Raw genomic sequence first — 16,395 nt, 5'->3', positions numbered from 1 at the left:
TCCTAATACTGACCTCAAATTAGAAAAACAACCATTCACCACTACTCTTTGCTTTTGGTCTCTTAGCCAATTTTGTACTACACTGCCACTGTCTCTTTAATCCCACGGGCTTCAACTTTGTTCATGTGTCTATCATGTATTACTTTATAAAATGCCTTTTGAAAGTTCATATACACACCAACCCTCTGTTACTTCATCAACGAACTCAAGCAAGTTAGTCAAACATGACTTGCCTGTAACAAATCCATGTCAGTTATCATTGATTAGCCCATGTGGGGTTGGGGGGGGGAGGAGTGTGAGCAGTAGCCAGCAGCCAGTTTAATTGTGGAACTAGAAGGAGCAGGAACATTCTTTCTCCATATTGAGGTAAACAAAACATTTTTAATGAACTATTTTGGTGGCAGTTTCTTCTTTTTAAAGACTGTTGGTTTAGCTGATCTGCAGCTGAGAAAACTGACTTCAGGATGCTCAGCACACAACCAATATCAGAAAAGGACCTGAAAACATTAGACCTCTGATCTACATAGTCAATGGGCATAATGCTTGTTTCATGTGGACAAGTAGAGAGTGCCCTAATCAATACAGTGTTGATGCAAACCTGGCACTGAATGAGCATATGCACACATCACAAATTATTGGATCCTTCATCATGTGTTTTTACATGAAATGCTGATGCTGCACTTTCCTGTTTCTCATCCAATAACTCTAACAGATATTAACAAATGGGACAATATTTTATCTGCCTTGTGTTATATATTTGGAAAAGTATACTCTAATAGCTTGATTGTGAGCTGAATAATAATCCAAGTCCTATATTAAATCTAGTAACATTTTCTTTTGAAATTATTATATTTTGCATTCATTCTCAGGATGTGCATATCACTGGCATCGTCAACATGTATTGCCCAACTTGAGTAGCCCTGAGAAAGTGGTGGTAGATGTTCTTCTTGAACCGCTTCAATCTGTATCATGAAGTTGTGTCACAATGAATTTAGGATTTTGACCTAACATCGATGGAGAAATGGCAATATATGTGCAAGTCAGCATTATTTAGTGGGCAACTTGAAGGTATTCCCATCCAGTTACATGCTTTTCTAGGTGGCAAAAGTTATAGGTTTGCGAGATGCTATCAAAGAAGCCTTGGAGAATTGCTGCACTGCATCGTGTAGACAGCATACACATGAATTAGTACTTATTTTTATTCATTCATGGGTGTGAGTGTCACTGGCTATACCAGAATTTATTGCCCATCCCTAATTGCCTTTATTCAGAGGGTATTTAAGAATCAACCACATTGCTGTGGGTCCAGAGTCACATGTAGGCCAGGCCAAGTAAGGACGGCAGACTTCCTTCCCTAAAGGACATTGTGAACCAGATGAGGTTTTACAACAATCAGCAACGGTTTGGTGGTCATCATCAGGCTTTTCATTCCAGATTTTTTTTTACTGAATTCAAATTTCACTTGGACGAAATTGATCTCTTGAGTTAGGTGCATCCATCAAACTTAATGGAGAATATTCCATCACATTCCTGAATTGGGGTGTAGGTGGTGAAGAAGCTTTGGAGAGTGAGGAAGTGAGCCTCTTGCCACAGAATTCCCAGCCTCTGATCTTTTCTTACAGCCACAGTGTTTCTGTGGTTTGTCCAGTTGTGCTTGTGGTCACTGGTAACTCCCAGGCCATTGATAGATGTAGACTCATGATTGTAATATCATTAAGCGTCAAGAGCAGGTGATTAGGGTCTATCTTGTTGGAGACGGCCATCACTTGGTACTTATGAGAAGTGAATGTTACTTGCCAGTTGTCAGCCAGATGTATATATTTTCCAGATGGGAATGGACTGCTTCATTATATGAGAAATTGTGAATGGAGCTCAACAATGTACAATCATCAGTGAACAGCCCTATTTCTGACTTCATGAAGGAGGGAAGATTATTGATGAAGCAACTGAAAATAATTAGGCCTAGGATACTGCACTGAAGTACATACATTGAAAGTAACATTTCAGATATTCATAATAATTGCAGATGGAATTGAATGTTTGCACAGGTACTTGATAGCCAGCAGCCACAACTTTCAAGGACTAATTCTAAACAGAATTCATGTGTATTTGATTCATTTACAGACCCTCAAACCATGACTTTCATTTTAAAAATTCCAGTACCCAGCCCTCACTACAATTTAAATAAAATATATCATGGAAATTTTATAATTTGAAACAGGATAGATTACCATTTCCATCACCCTGTGTTCCTATATTCACACCGTCTGATAGCCAACTTCAAAAAACACAATGCCCAGTCTCTGCACTGCAATTACTGTACAGGAACACAATTATCAGCCCACTGGGGCTGTGGCCTTTGTCTAACGGATACCATTAAGTTGTAACTGATAATAAAAGATATGTAAATTCTGCTCATTTGAAACCTCGGTGGAGAAGCGCCTGGATTGCCCAGCATTTGCTCCCCATATGCGTAATAAAGGAAGCACTTGAATATTGCATCTGGACTCTGAGTGTTGAAATTTTGTACCAGAGTATTCCTCGGATCTTTCAAATGGCGCTGTGAGCAGGGTACAATGGATGCAGGACACCGACGGGGAACCGGGACGAGTCACAGGTGGAGTACGTTTTTATTCATACTAAATCTGACTCTGTCTGGACCCAGGAAGTGTCAGGCGGCCATCGTATCTGAAACCTAGGCTCCAGGCAATAGTTCAAGGGTGGGGTAGAAACGCTTGTCTTATAGATTGTTATAATTACATCTGGTATTAGTCGCAAGTAACGAGTTCGGTCAGAAAGGACCCAGGTAAGAACCGTACCACTGATGATAACTATACCCCGACCATCTTACCCAGATATGGCCAGTAGTGACAAACTCAAGTAGGGACCAGAGGGATCCCTGACACAGCATTTAGCTGACAAAATAAGAAATTGATAGGCAAAATGATGAAGAACAATTGGAACTCATTTGACATCCACTGATCAGAGAAAATGGTGGGATAATTTAAAAAAGAGACAAAGATGACAAAGCATGGATCCTAATGTTAAGACAACAGGTATAGTTAAGTAAGAAAGTAAACAGAATGTTGGCCAACAAATCCCAAAATGAAGAGCTAGTGCAGGCAAAAAATCTCATGTCAGTTTTGCCAGCTTTAACACAGCTACCAGCAGCTCCACAATGTGCAGATAATGTAGATTGGAAAGGGCTGGTGGAACAGACTGCAGGATATGAGGAACAACGGGAAGTGGGTTTGGAATCACCACCCCGATATCCCATGGCCCCAATTAATATAGAGTATGTACCCCTGGTGCCCGGACAACCAGGCAGACCAGGCCCAGCAGCAAGCCGATTTCCGAGCCTTTAGAGGAGGAGGACTTGGGAATGACAGATACCTGGCATTGGATCTTGAGGCCCAAACACGCAGAGTTGACTACAACGGCGGACCCCGGACTGACACCACCCCGCTATCATAGGAAACAATGACACCACAGAAACTATTTTGTCCAGACATGACCCCTGGGCCACAGAATGGAGTGGTACTGTATATGGATGGTGAACTATTGTATGATAATGTTAAAAATGAAATTGTACCGGTAATTGTGAACCTGGCAGGTATACAACTGCCTGAGTATTGTAGTAACCAAACTCCCCTACAAAAACTGTACAAATTACTGAGTAAGGTTGTGATTAATCAGGCGGCTGATGCCACGGGTGCCACTAGATTCAGGGGACACACTGCTTTCCATCGCCAGAAGAGAGGGTTAGTTAACAATGTACTGACAGGGGTGAACACAGGGACTTCCCTGGTAAACTCACTCAACATTCAAGGAATCAACTCTGAGGTCGCGAATCTTGAAGGGATCATGAAGCATCTGCTCATAAGAGCAGTGAGGGATGGAGAAACGGCAGCGGCCCTAGGGAGCAAGAGTGTGGCATCTCTATTGGAAAGCGTACACGTTATAGAGACCCATGCTAAAACCACCAACCAATTAATAGAAAGGGAGGAACGACAAGAGGACAGCACCCAAAAAAGCCAGCTGTGCCACGCTTACGGCCAGTGGATGATTGGGCAATTAAGACACAATCTGTCCCAGATCCAAAGTGGGGAGGTACCAGGCTGGATCAACAGTACCCGGTTGTGGGGGATGGCCAAGAACCCAGGCGTCATTGACGACTGTACATTGAAATGAATGACCAGGGTACATCCGGTGATTCAGAAGTGCACCACATAGCAAATGAATGTGATAAGCATGGTATGGGCAATCCCCTCAGTCACAGCAGACACAGGCCCGCACCCTCAGTAGAGAAAACCATCATACCCGCTCAGGATACAAGGGAAAGTGGGAATACTGTGTGACAACTACTGAGCAGTCACACATGTATGGGAGCCTACATTGCAACATCACCACCCCCAACTTCTGCTTTAAACTCCGGTTCCCAGTTACTATCAGACACACGCGAATGGTATACGTCCAACAAAGGGGTCAGGTCTCAGTCAACACCTCCGACATACTCCACGATACCCTGGAACAGTGTGAGGAACCTAAGCAGGCCCCAATTCCCTACCTTCCCAAAAGTTTGACAAAGATTAAAGGTGACTTACGAAAGGTGATGAGATAGTATTACATGTTACAGGTGGTGTTTAAAAAGCTAATCAATGATACAGAAGAGCAACTGAGAGATCCGGCATGGTGGGAGCAAGTGTGGGACTGAGGGCTGAATGTGGATATACACCCCTGGATAAGAATAATCTCTCATATATTCATCGCTGTGCAGCTAATGTTAGCATTGGCATGGGGAGTTGCAGCATGTCACACCTGTAAGAAGAAAGTCCTTAGTTAGAAATAGGATAAAAATAATGTTAAAAGAGTAACAACGGCTGCTGGGACGGGACACAATATTAATGTAGTAGGGTCCCAGCATCCCGTCTTGGTGGCTGTGCACCACCGGAGAGACAGGAGTCTCGGACATTAGGAAGATCATTGGATGCAGATTAATTGGCTAGCTTAACCTAACGGTTATGCACCCAAAAGGGGGACTGAAGATGCAGAAAATTTGGATTTATTTTAAAGTACTAGCCAGGACCAGCAGCTAAGGCACCAAAGCATACACAAACAGTTGCAGCCTTACATGAAAGCTATAAACTTGTACAAAGGGCTCAGCTGTAAATTTGCAATTAGGAAATGGGAGACACATGGGCGGGGACACGGGATAACTCAATCAAGGGATCGGGAAGGCCATTTCGCACCTTCTGGTAGCCATCTTCAAATTACTGTACAAGAATACAATTATCAGCCCACCGGCAGGGGGGTGGGGGGTGGGGGAGGGTCATTGTGCTGTGGCTTTTGTCTAACGAATACCAGTAAGTTGTAACTTATAGTAAAAGATATATAAACTCTGCTCATTTGAAACCTCGGTGGAGAAGCGCCTGGATTGCCCAGCATTTGCTCCCTGCATGCGTAATAAGGGAACCACTTGAATATTGCATCTGGACTCCGAGTGTTGAAATTTTGTACCAAAGTATTCTTCGGACCTTTCACATGGAAGCAGTTCAGAGAGGATTTACTAGACTAATATCTGGAATGGGCGGATTGCATTATGAGGAAAGTTTGGACAGATTAGGCTTGTATCCACTGGACTTTAGAAGAGTAAGAGGCAATTTAATTAAAACATATAAGATCCTGAGCAGTCTTAACAAAGTGGATGTGGAAAGGAAGTTTCCTCTTGTGGGTCTAACTAGGTATCACTTTAAAAATAAGGGCTCATCCATTTAAGACAGAGATGAGAAATTTTTTCTCTCAGAGGGTTGCAAGTCTTTGGACCTCTGTTCCTTAAAAAGTGGTGAAAGAAGAGTCTGAATATTTTTAAGGTAGAGGTAAATAGATTCTTTGTAAGCAAGGGGGGAAAGATTATCGGGTGTAGGCGGGAATGTGGAATTGAGCTTACAATCAGATCAGCCACCATCTTATTGAATGGCGGAGTTGGCTCGAAGGGCCAAATAGCCTACTCCTGCTCCTAATTTGTATGTACATATGTTTGTATAACAGCTAGTGCCATTAGTCCCAATGTTATTTTGACAGCAAAATTTGGGCCAATGTAACTTTAAGCGGTACTCCCTTGAGAACACAAAAAAGAGCCTTGTGTCATTTTTGTTACTACAAAGTGTAGTGTGTAGAATTTTACAATAGATTATCATAGCAGATTATAAAAAGGAACTGGATTAATTCCTATTAAGACAACAAGACTATCAGTTTGAAAATCATGGGGAGTAAACTGATTAGAATTTTGGAGAGGTAGGCTAGAAATATCTTCTCCTTCCCAAAACATCACTGTGTGTGAGTTACCTGTCTTGCTGCATTTTAATAGGAATTATGTTCTAAAGCTGGTTTTGTAAACCATAAAACTTTATTGGTTTTTGCAAATAAATCAGCTCTTTAATAGTATAACTAACAGGAGTTAACTACAGTCAGAAAGGAATGAAAGTAGAAAATTGTGTGGGATTTTCCCATCCACATTCTAAGTGTGGTGGCAGGCGTGAAAATCACAGTTTTTCCCGCTGGCCGCAATGGTTGGTTTTAGCGGCGTATCGTCTGTTACTTGCTTCATTAATTATGCACTTACTGGAAAAAACGTTGAATTATGGGCGGGTGCACAGGGGGCCTCTGATTCGCTCACCCCACCGTGAGATCACTGGTACCTCAATCCAGGCACCATATTTAAAGAGCAGCTGTGTACAACAGCTGCGTGCAGTGCAGGACCGCTGCACTGTAGATATGGTCCCAAAAGGCAAGAAGACAGCAGCCCCCAAGTTTAGTGATGCCTCCCTTGGCCACCTATTGAACACCATGGAAGATCGCCGCAATGTCCTCCACCCTGCTCTGGCTGGAGGAGGTCCACAAACATCACCACTCCGGCTTGGCAGGTGTTGGCAGAGGCAGTCAGTGCCAACGCTGCACAGAAGAAGTCAGCCATCCAGTGCAGAAAGAGGATGAATGATCTCATCAGTTCTGCCAGGACAAGTCAATAAGGACATCGCCCTCAACCCACACCTTACAAGCCCATCAGCCATTCGCAGGATGACACTCCACAGGGATCTCACATGTCCACATGCCGTCCATGGCTCCGCTGAGTGTCCATAAAAGGCAGGCTTCCTTATCATCTGCCCTGGCATACGTCTGGCACATACTCTCTCCATTTGTCTTTATGCAGGACAAGCTTGTGTACAAATGGAGGGAGAGGTCCCAGGACCCAGGTAGGGGGGGTGCTGGGGGGTGGTGTGTGTGTGTGTGTGTGTGTGTGGTGGTGGTGGCGGGGGTGGGGGGAGTGCCCAATATCAAGGTCCTCACAAAGTACAAGAACTGAGCCATAGCGCTGGCTGGAGAGGATATGGACAGTTCCTGTGGCAATGGAGGGGTCGGTAACAATCATCCATGTGAGGATCCTACACCAACTCATCCCTCAAGCAACCATACTGTGAGTCAATTGAGCATTTTCTGAGTTGCCTGCCACACACTAGTCATCTCTACTTTCTTTCATAGGCACCTCTGCCTAGTGCCTAAGGCCCTCAGCTAGCCAGACCCTCATCTCAACCCTGACAATGCCTCAAATGAAGAAGCTGAGGATAGCACCCTTGAAGACCTGTCACAGTGCTCAACCATACCCTCCACCAGTGCAGGGACATACACCTCGGTGGGACCTACTACTAGAGCAGGCTCGGGGTCCCAATCTGGCGAGAACAGCACACAATGTGGCTCACAGCAGGTGGAGACAGGGACATCTGAGGTAGCTGGCACTTGGAGGACTGCTAGAGGCCAGGATTCTGCAGAGTCCGAGTCAGACAACGAGCCTCCGGACTCGGTCCTATCTCAGTTGGTGGAGCTGTGGAGACAATCATGGGAACAGCAGGAAGGGATGTCAGCTGCATTCCTCAGATATCACACACGATGGAGCAGTCCATCCACATTCAGTTTGAGTTAATAGCACTGGCATGCCAATACACTGAGGTCAGCGCTGGTAGGATGGTGGCTGCCATGGAGACCTTGGTCCAGGACATGGGTGCAGCACTGTGACAGGAGCTGCACTTCATCAGTATAGGCATTTGTGGCATCCAGCAGTGGCTATGCAAGAGGGGGGAGAGGCAGCTCAATCTCACTCCAGCTTACCCCTCCTCAGGGAGTCAGCCAGGAGCAATCAAGCACCCACAGGGATGAGGACCAGCAGCTGGACACCCAGGGACCATCCGCCCACGTGACTCTGGCAGTGTCCAGCTGATCCCAATCCCCTCTTCCTGCGACCTATCAGATTCAGTTCCAAAGGTTGTGGAGGGTGCACCTGCCCCACATCAGGAGACCCAAAGCAGGCTGGGGCCTCCAAGTCTTGGCCCTCCAGAGGACGCCTGCCAAAGTCATCACAGAGAACAGGGTGTACCAGTCAGCAGACTGCCTTCACCTCCGCCGTGGATGTTGGGGAAGCACCAAGATGTAGCAGTTGGGTCAGGAAGACAAAACAATATTCAGATCACATCGGTGGCATGGGTGTTAAGCACATGTATTTAGTTTTCACAAATGTAAATAGAATTGCATCCATTTCACATATCTTCTTGTGTATGCCTCCTCTTTATGTTCAGTTGTGTTGATGTCAATCATGTGTAACACCAGAGTCCCTCCTCCCACTTATCACAGATGTCACTCTCATGTGTCTCTGGTCAATGTTGTATGCTTCCAACTGACCACACTGTGTGCCCCTTCTCAGATCATTTCCAACATCATCAGTTATGCTTTGTCCTTAATGTGCTTGTGGAAGGGCTCGTTTTCTTACTTTGCTGGGATGTGTAATGTTAGATCTTGGCTGTGTAAGATTGAGGCTGAGGTGTTTGGCCGTTTCCTCAGCACCATTGAAAGGTTTGGTGTACAAGGAAAGATGTTGAAATGCATTGAGAAGTTTCATATATACTGGAACTGTTCTCTCTGTCATCCGGCAGGGTTTTCAATCAATGAGCCAAAAATCACAGACTGCGTGCACTCCTGTCTGTCTTGAACGTTATCCACTCTCCGAGTCTACATCTGATAAGCTCACCCATAAGTGTGACCACCTTCCCAGCTCAAGATGCCAGAGCTCTGCCCATCTCAGCCACATCATAGGTGTGGTGCTCAATGCTACAACCTTGAGCTTCTCCCACCTTATACTTGTCTGCATAGTGCCCACAAGGCTCTCATCACAATGTAGGGAAGCAGCACTGTGCCAAATGCTGTGCATAGCATCCCCTCACCAAAAAAGTCACCAAGGTCACTAATACAACTCTAAACAATGATGCGTTGCAGTCAATGGAGCATTTGAGCATGCTCTTGAGGCGCATGTGTCACCTTGATGGGAAAGCAATGTTGAGGGCAGCAGTGGCCTAGAAGCCAGGATGTAATGAAGCTGAAGTGTGCTCTTGAATGTGATCCAAGCCTCATATTCAGGTCTCCATAGTGTTGTTGCTGTATCGAGGTCACAAGGGCCAGGGTTGGCCATTAGGGTAGACTGTCTGTGTTCAAGAGGAGGCATCCTAATGTGTGGCCAGCAAGTGTGTGAACATGGTTAGGTGGTCCATCTATATGGAAAGGTCAGGCTACATGTAGGCCTGCAGAGTGCTGGATGTCAATGTAATGGAGATGAAGGTGAAACACAGATCTGAGTCATGTAAAAATGCATGAGGACCTGCATAATGTCCTCAGTTGCCTCAGCATAAGCGTCATCTATCAGCATCACCATCGAGGTGAGTCATAAAGTGTTGTCCTGTTCCTGGAGATGGATCTCCTTGAGGAGCTTTGTCAAACTGAGGACATACAGCTACAGGTGCACTGAGGATTGTAGAGCAGCTCCTGCCCCTGCTAGGCTGCCATAGCGAGTGGAATGCTGGAGAGACATGTGAAGAGGCACCTTCTGACGTCTGATGCCAGGATGCCCTCCTCCAGTTAGGACCATATCTCAGCGAGGACACATGCTCCTGAGGCCTCATCATCCTTCAAAGATTAGGACAATGTGAGCCTGATGTTTAAGTAGCTGCTCTGCAATTGAAGTGGGTAGTTGAAATGAGAGGGAGAGCTACGCTGATGTTAGTTTGGGTCCACGATGGAGGGCACTTGTCCAAGAGGAGACTCACTCTTATCCGTTATCCTCCTCATGAAATCTGGTTGCTATGTGGACCTCACATGCACACCTGTCTCATCTGGCCTGTGTAATGGCATCTTTCCATGCAGCCACAGCTTCTGTAGCCTAATCACCTCATCCCTTTCGATGTCCTCCTCATCGGAGGAGATGTGCAGTTCCTCCATGTCATCATCTGGCAACTCCTCCCTCTTTGCAGCATCAGGTTGTGCAGTGCACAGCAATCCATGATGATCCTTGAGACCCTCTGGGTCCATCAGATCTGTCCAGGCGTCAGAATAGCATCCATAATGTGCCAATGGTCTTCTCCATCAATGTTCGGGTGGTGGTATGAGCTTTCTGTTGCATTTTGTGGCCGCCATATGGGCATCATCAGCCATGTCCTTTGAGGGTACCCTTTGTCAACCAGCAGCCAACATTGGATCCTGTCCAATCAAATATGTCCAGGATCTGCAACCCATTGATGATGTCGGAGTCATGGTAGCTTCCTGGGTATCTGGCGCATACTTGCAGGACTTCATTCTTGTGGTCACAGACCAGCTGGACATTGATGGAGTCGAAGCCCTTCCTGTTTATGTATTGGAATGCCTGTTGCCAGATAGCTTTGATAGCCATAAGGGTACAGTTGGTGGCACCCTGCATTGTGGGAAACTGGAAATCACAGCAAAGCACAATGCTCTGGCATCCTGGCTGGCTTGGTCTCTATTGAAGTTAATGTAGTTGTGGGCCTTGGCAAAAAAGGCATCTGTTACCTCCTTGATACTTCCTTGTGCGTGGAAGCCTGAGAGATCCTGCACAGGTCCCAGTGGAGCTCTGGAAAGAGCTGCTTGCCCAGTAGTTAAGAATGGCTGTGACTTTAACAGCTACTGGCAACAGGTGTCCTCCCAGTCCCCATGGCATCAAATCCTGCAGAATGAAACAGATGTGCGCCACCAGATCCCTTGACATGCTGAGATGTTGGTGACACCTCGTCTGCAGAAAAGACGTCTTCTGTACACCCTCGGTCTTGAGAGCTGCCTACGCATGATGTTTAAGTGACCCTCATCCTCTGCATCTTCAGGGGGCCCTGCTATCCCTTGCTCATGAGAGGGTAGCTCCTCCCTTTGGTGAACGTGGCACATCCATCACAATCTTCTCCCCCTTTTCTCCTGACTGTGTGTCATGATGCAGGCAGCAATAAATCCAGCTTGCATCTTGCTGAAGGTATCCTCTCTGCAGCATAAATCAGAAAAAGCCACGAGGAGCATGAGCCTCCAAATGTCCTATTTCTGTTGATGAACAGTAAATGACTGTGGGTTCAAGTTGTTGGGTCCATTGTTAGCATCCAGTTGCCAATGAAATCTTGGTCAGCGCACTTTACTTTCCACAGTGGTTCCGCTCCCCTGCCCCCCAATTTCTACGTCAGCCACTTTTATGACAATGCTTTGATCAGGCGCATGAGCATGCAGCTTTCGGGTATATCTTTGGAATCCTCATTCACTGCACTCACTAACTAGACTCTTTGGAAAAGACATAAGGGCAAATGTTTACTAAGGATGTGTAGTTATTTGATGGGGAGCTGAGGCTTCTCATCTGGTCAGCTGCCAGCATCTGTATTCTGAGCTGCTGTGTTTAAGACATAGTTTCGGCTTGTCCAGTCTCCCTACAGCCCTGCACTTTTCTATGGCTCTGGGGAACTTCAGTGCTTGGAAAGAGGGGTTAATACAAGGAGTTCGATTAGGGCCAGGAATGGGGATTTGACACGTATGAATGCGCCTCAGTACCCAACTCTCCTGATTCCCTGCATTGCCACTGAAAGGTGCTTAATATGTCTCAGGTGTGCATCTCCCCTCATTTGGCGAAACACAGTTCAGTTGGATGCCCTCTTAATTGGCCTCCTAGTGCAGAGCACCAGCACTCCATTCCTCCATTGGCCTTCAGAGCCCTCACAAATAGATTATCACCTGATTTTAATTTTTGTGCTGCACCATCGCTTCAGGGTGGAAGATGGTGGTGCTAAGCTCTCACTCCAGACCAGCTTGAACCCTCCCTTTGTGGCTGTAAAAATCCCTCCTGTCAGCCTGGAGAAGCTCAATTTCCAGGGTTCTCTGCATCCAACAGCTATCAATTCTCCTTCTCCAATCGTTGAACCCTTTTTTTCTTGTGGTAGAAATTCCCATGTTATCTCCTGAATCTTTGGAGGTGGATGTGCCTATGCCCTATGTGGACCCCACCCAGAACCCTCCAATGCCTCTACACTACTTTTCCCCATCTATAGGCTGTGGATGCCTCCCCTGACTGTAAGTGTGCCATCTGCAGCCCAGTATAATGCCAGAAACCCCCTACCTTCAGATCAAGGTGCTTGGCTTTATGACCGCTCCCTGTGCACAACATTCTGGGCACTACTGACCTTGGACCGACATTCCCTCACCCTCCCTGGACTGGAACGAATAGTCTTTGCGAGGTCAGCCATGTAAACTGAAGCACTTTTTCACACCACGATCCTCCCGTTCTGGACACCCACTTGTTTACGTCCCTCTGTAACAGATTCTTTCCCATTCTGGCCCAGAGGATGCCTCCCCCCACCAAAACCCCCATGTCAAGTTTCTGAGTCGAACCTCTGATCACTATTGCCCCTACCCCGGTGGAGCCCTTGCCCTGCGGCCCCTTCCACAACCTCTGTCCACATTCACCCCTCCCCCGCTGGAGCCCTTACCCTGTCCATTTTCACCCCTCCCCCGGTGGAGGCCTTATTTTGTGGTCCCTTCCCCAACCTTTGATCACTATTGCCCCTTTCCCGGTGGAGCCCTTGCCCTGCAGTCCCTTCTACAAGCAATAGGCATGAGGAGCACTCAAAGTGGAGTTGTAGCTCTTGGTTGTCCCAATTCTAACTAACTGTCTGTACTAATGTGAACACAACTGATAACAAACTTGCAAAGTGCAAAATTGAAGACAATAATGTGATTTTTTTTAATGTCTGGAAATATTTGAAATAGTGCTGACATTAACAATTACATGGAAGTAAATTATATCCTTATGTTGCCTAAATACTGTTTCGCTTTGGGCATGTTTAAGAGATTACAAATTTGGGTCAATGTGCTCAAACCATTCATGCATGGAAAGAGATTGAACAGACTACAGTGTCTAATTAAAAATACTTATCAATCATCATTAGAAAACTGTTGACATAACTGCACAATTGCCAATCCTTGCAAATAAATTATAACAAATTCTAAGTATATATATTTTAATTAGACTCCCTTGCCCTGCTGCAGTGAGTAAATTAACTGTGTGCTGTGATTCAACAACAACAACTTGCATTTATATTGTACCTTATACATCCTGAGGCATTTCACAAAGAGAGGAGAGGTCAAACATTGAGCAGGTGTGGAACACGGAGCAGGAGTTGCTGTAGGATGAGTGTCTCTTAATCACATAATGCTTAACAGAACCAATTTCTACACACTACTGGCATTTATATAGCACCTTTCATATCCTTAGGCTGTTTAAAATCATGACCAATTAATTACTTTTGAAGTGTTGTTACCGTTTCTTCGTATTTAATAGCAGCAGCCAAAAATGTGCACAGCAAAGCCTTACGTTCAGCAAATGAGATAAGTGCCCAGTTAATCCATTTTAGTAGTGATTTACCAGTGTAATTCACAGCCAATTAAATACATTTGAAGTGTAGCTAATGTTGTAATGTAAATAAACATGGCAGTAATTTTTTTGTCCGATGGGGTCCCACAAACAGCAATTGCAATTGCTTAGAAATTACTGGATTTGTACAAAAAGCTCAACTGTATTACAATGCAACAGAAGTTTACAATAACATTTCAAAAATGCAAACTTTGACATTCAAACTTTTAGCGAAATGTTAATGTTGCACTACTTTTTTTGTTGTTTTTTTTTCAGTTACACTTCTGATATAACTGGTATGACTACATCCTATGGACTTTGGTAACGGCTGTGACAATCAGGATTTACAACATAATCATTGGTAATATTGCAATAAATGCAATGAACAAATCACAAGATTGTATGAACAGGGGAGCAAATAAATTACAAAAACATCTGTAAAAGTCTGTGAAATATAAATTTTTAGTTTCAATGAAAGATTAAAATATACAGCTCATGTTTACAAGATGTAAGAGATTATGAAATTTAAATGGAACTCACTGATGTTAACTTTGGGTTCCATCAGGATGACTTTGCTCCAAGCCTTATAATAATCTTGGTCCAAACATGGATAAAAGAGCTAAATTCCAGAAGTGAAGTGAAAGTAACTGCCCTTGACATCAAAGCAGCATTTGACTGAGCGTGACATGTAGCAAGGTTAGCAAAATTGAGATTAGTGGGATTTGGGAAAAAAAAAATCTCCACTGCCTGGAGCCACACCTAGCAGAAAGGAAAATACTTCTGTTGGAGGCATCAGCTAGATATCGCTGCAGGAGTTCCAAAGGACAGTATCCTCGGTCCAACCATCTTCAGTTGCTTCAACAATGATCTTCCCTCCATCATCAGGTCAGAGGTGGGGATGTTTGCTAATGACTGCATTGTGCTCAGTTCCATTCACAACCTGTCAGGTAATGAAATCATCTGTACCCACCTGCACCAAGACCTGGACAATATTTAGGCTTAGGCTGATGAAGAGACATAACATTCATGCCACACAAGTGCCAGTCAATGACTATCTCCAACAAGAGAGAGTTTAACCATCTTTCATTGACATTCAATGACATTACTATTTCAAAATCTACCCCACCAACATCCTGGGCATGTGACCAAAAGCTTAATTGGACCAGTCACACAAATACTGTGGCTACAAAGGCTCGTTAAAGGCTGGGTATTCTGTGGTAAGTAACTCACCTCCTGACTTCCCAAAGGAGTCATTTACAAGGCACAAGTCAGGAGTGTGATGGAACGCCTTCCACTTGCCTGATTGAATGTAGCACCAAAAACACTCAAGAAGTTTGACAGGATCCGAGACAAAACAGCACTTTCGATTTCCATCCCATCCACCACCTTAAATAGTCACTCCCTCCATTATCGGTGCAGAGTGGCAACAGTGTGTACCATCTACAAAATGCACTGCAGCAACTCGCCAAGGCTCCTTTGACAGTATCTTCCAAAACCACGACCTCTGAAACCTAAAAGAACAAGGGCAGCAGATACATAGGAACACCACCACCTGCAAGTTCCTCTTCAAGTCATTCACCATCCTGACTTGGAAATATTGTGCTTTCTTTTATTGTCTCTGAGTCAAATTCCTGGAACTCTATCCTTAACAGCATTGTAGGAATACCTTCATTACATGGACTGTAGCAATTCAAAAAGGTGGTTCACCATCACCATCTCAAGATTCAACACTGGTGAAGAATTTCAGCAGGAGCAACAACAAAATGTCTCGTCGCGGTAAAACTGGAGGCAAAGGACAGGCCAAGGCCAAGACTTGCTCCTCCAGTGCCTGTCTCCAGTTCCCCATTGGCCATATCCACCTACTGCTGCAAAAGGGTCACTATGCCAAGCGTGTTGGGGCTGGAGCCCCCATCTATCTGGCTGTTGTCCTTGAGTATCTGACAGCCAAGATCCTCAAGCTGGGCAGCATTGTGGCCTGGGACAAGAAGGCTCGTATCATTCCTCACCACCTGCAATTTGCCATCCGCAATGATGAGGAGCTCAACAAGCTGCTGGGAGGGGTCACCATAGGCCAGGGTGGGGTCCTGCCCAACCTTCAGGCTGTGCTGTTGCCAAAGAAAACCAACCACCCCAGCAAGGGTTATGCCTGAAGAGGCGAGATTAGAAAAAGATCACCATCTCAAGAAGAATTGGGATATGCAATGAATGCTGGCCTTGCCAGCAAACCCCACATCCCATGAATTAATTTTAAAAAGTCAACCAGGACTTCAGTGCAAGAGCAGGATTGTATGAGATGATGTTTGAATCCTACATTCCGACTCAGAGATGGATCTGCTACCACTAAGTTAAAGGCTTACTCAATGTCGGTATATGTAAAGTGCCATTTGTAAAATTACTTCTTTTGTCATTAACCACCTTGTATGTTAAACCAACAAGATGCACTATTAACATATGATGTGCATTCAGACACCTGACAGGACACAGAAGGTTACCAAAAATGTTGGGGCCCTATTTGAGACAAATTTCTACTCTCCACAAATGCAGTAGTTCCAGTTTCTTCATTATCCTTAAGAGAACAGGAACAGGAACTCTACTTCTGAAGAAGTTGGTTTCTGCATTCCAGTCTC

General features: G+C 45.1%; 1 protein-coding gene across 1 annotated transcript; it reads left to right on the top strand.

The window, feature by feature from the left end:
• Positions 1–15,531: 15,531 nt before the first annotated feature.
• LOC121286022 (histone H2A-like) lies at positions 15,532–15,918 on the top strand. The gene has a single exon (XM_041203044.1). It carries the CDS (start codon positions 15,532–15,534, stop codon positions 15,916–15,918), a length of 387 nt encoding a protein of 128 aa, XP_041058978.1.
• Positions 15,919–16,395: the final 477 nt, after the last annotated feature.

The sequence above is a fragment of the Carcharodon carcharias genome, chromosome 13 (genome assembly GCF_017639515.1).
Source record: "Carcharodon carcharias isolate sCarCar2 chromosome 13, sCarCar2.pri, whole genome shotgun sequence".
NCBI classification, from domain to species: domain Eukaryota; kingdom Metazoa; phylum Chordata; class Chondrichthyes; order Lamniformes; family Lamnidae; genus Carcharodon; species Carcharodon carcharias.
This window is presented reverse-complemented; position numbering and strand designations above follow the sequence as displayed.

Excerpts from the sequence above, each read along its gene's own strand:
- LOC121286022 (XM_041203044.1), top strand. The coding sequence starts at position 15,532 with ATGTCTCGTCGCGGTAAAACTGGAGGCAAAGGACAGGCCAAGGCCAAG.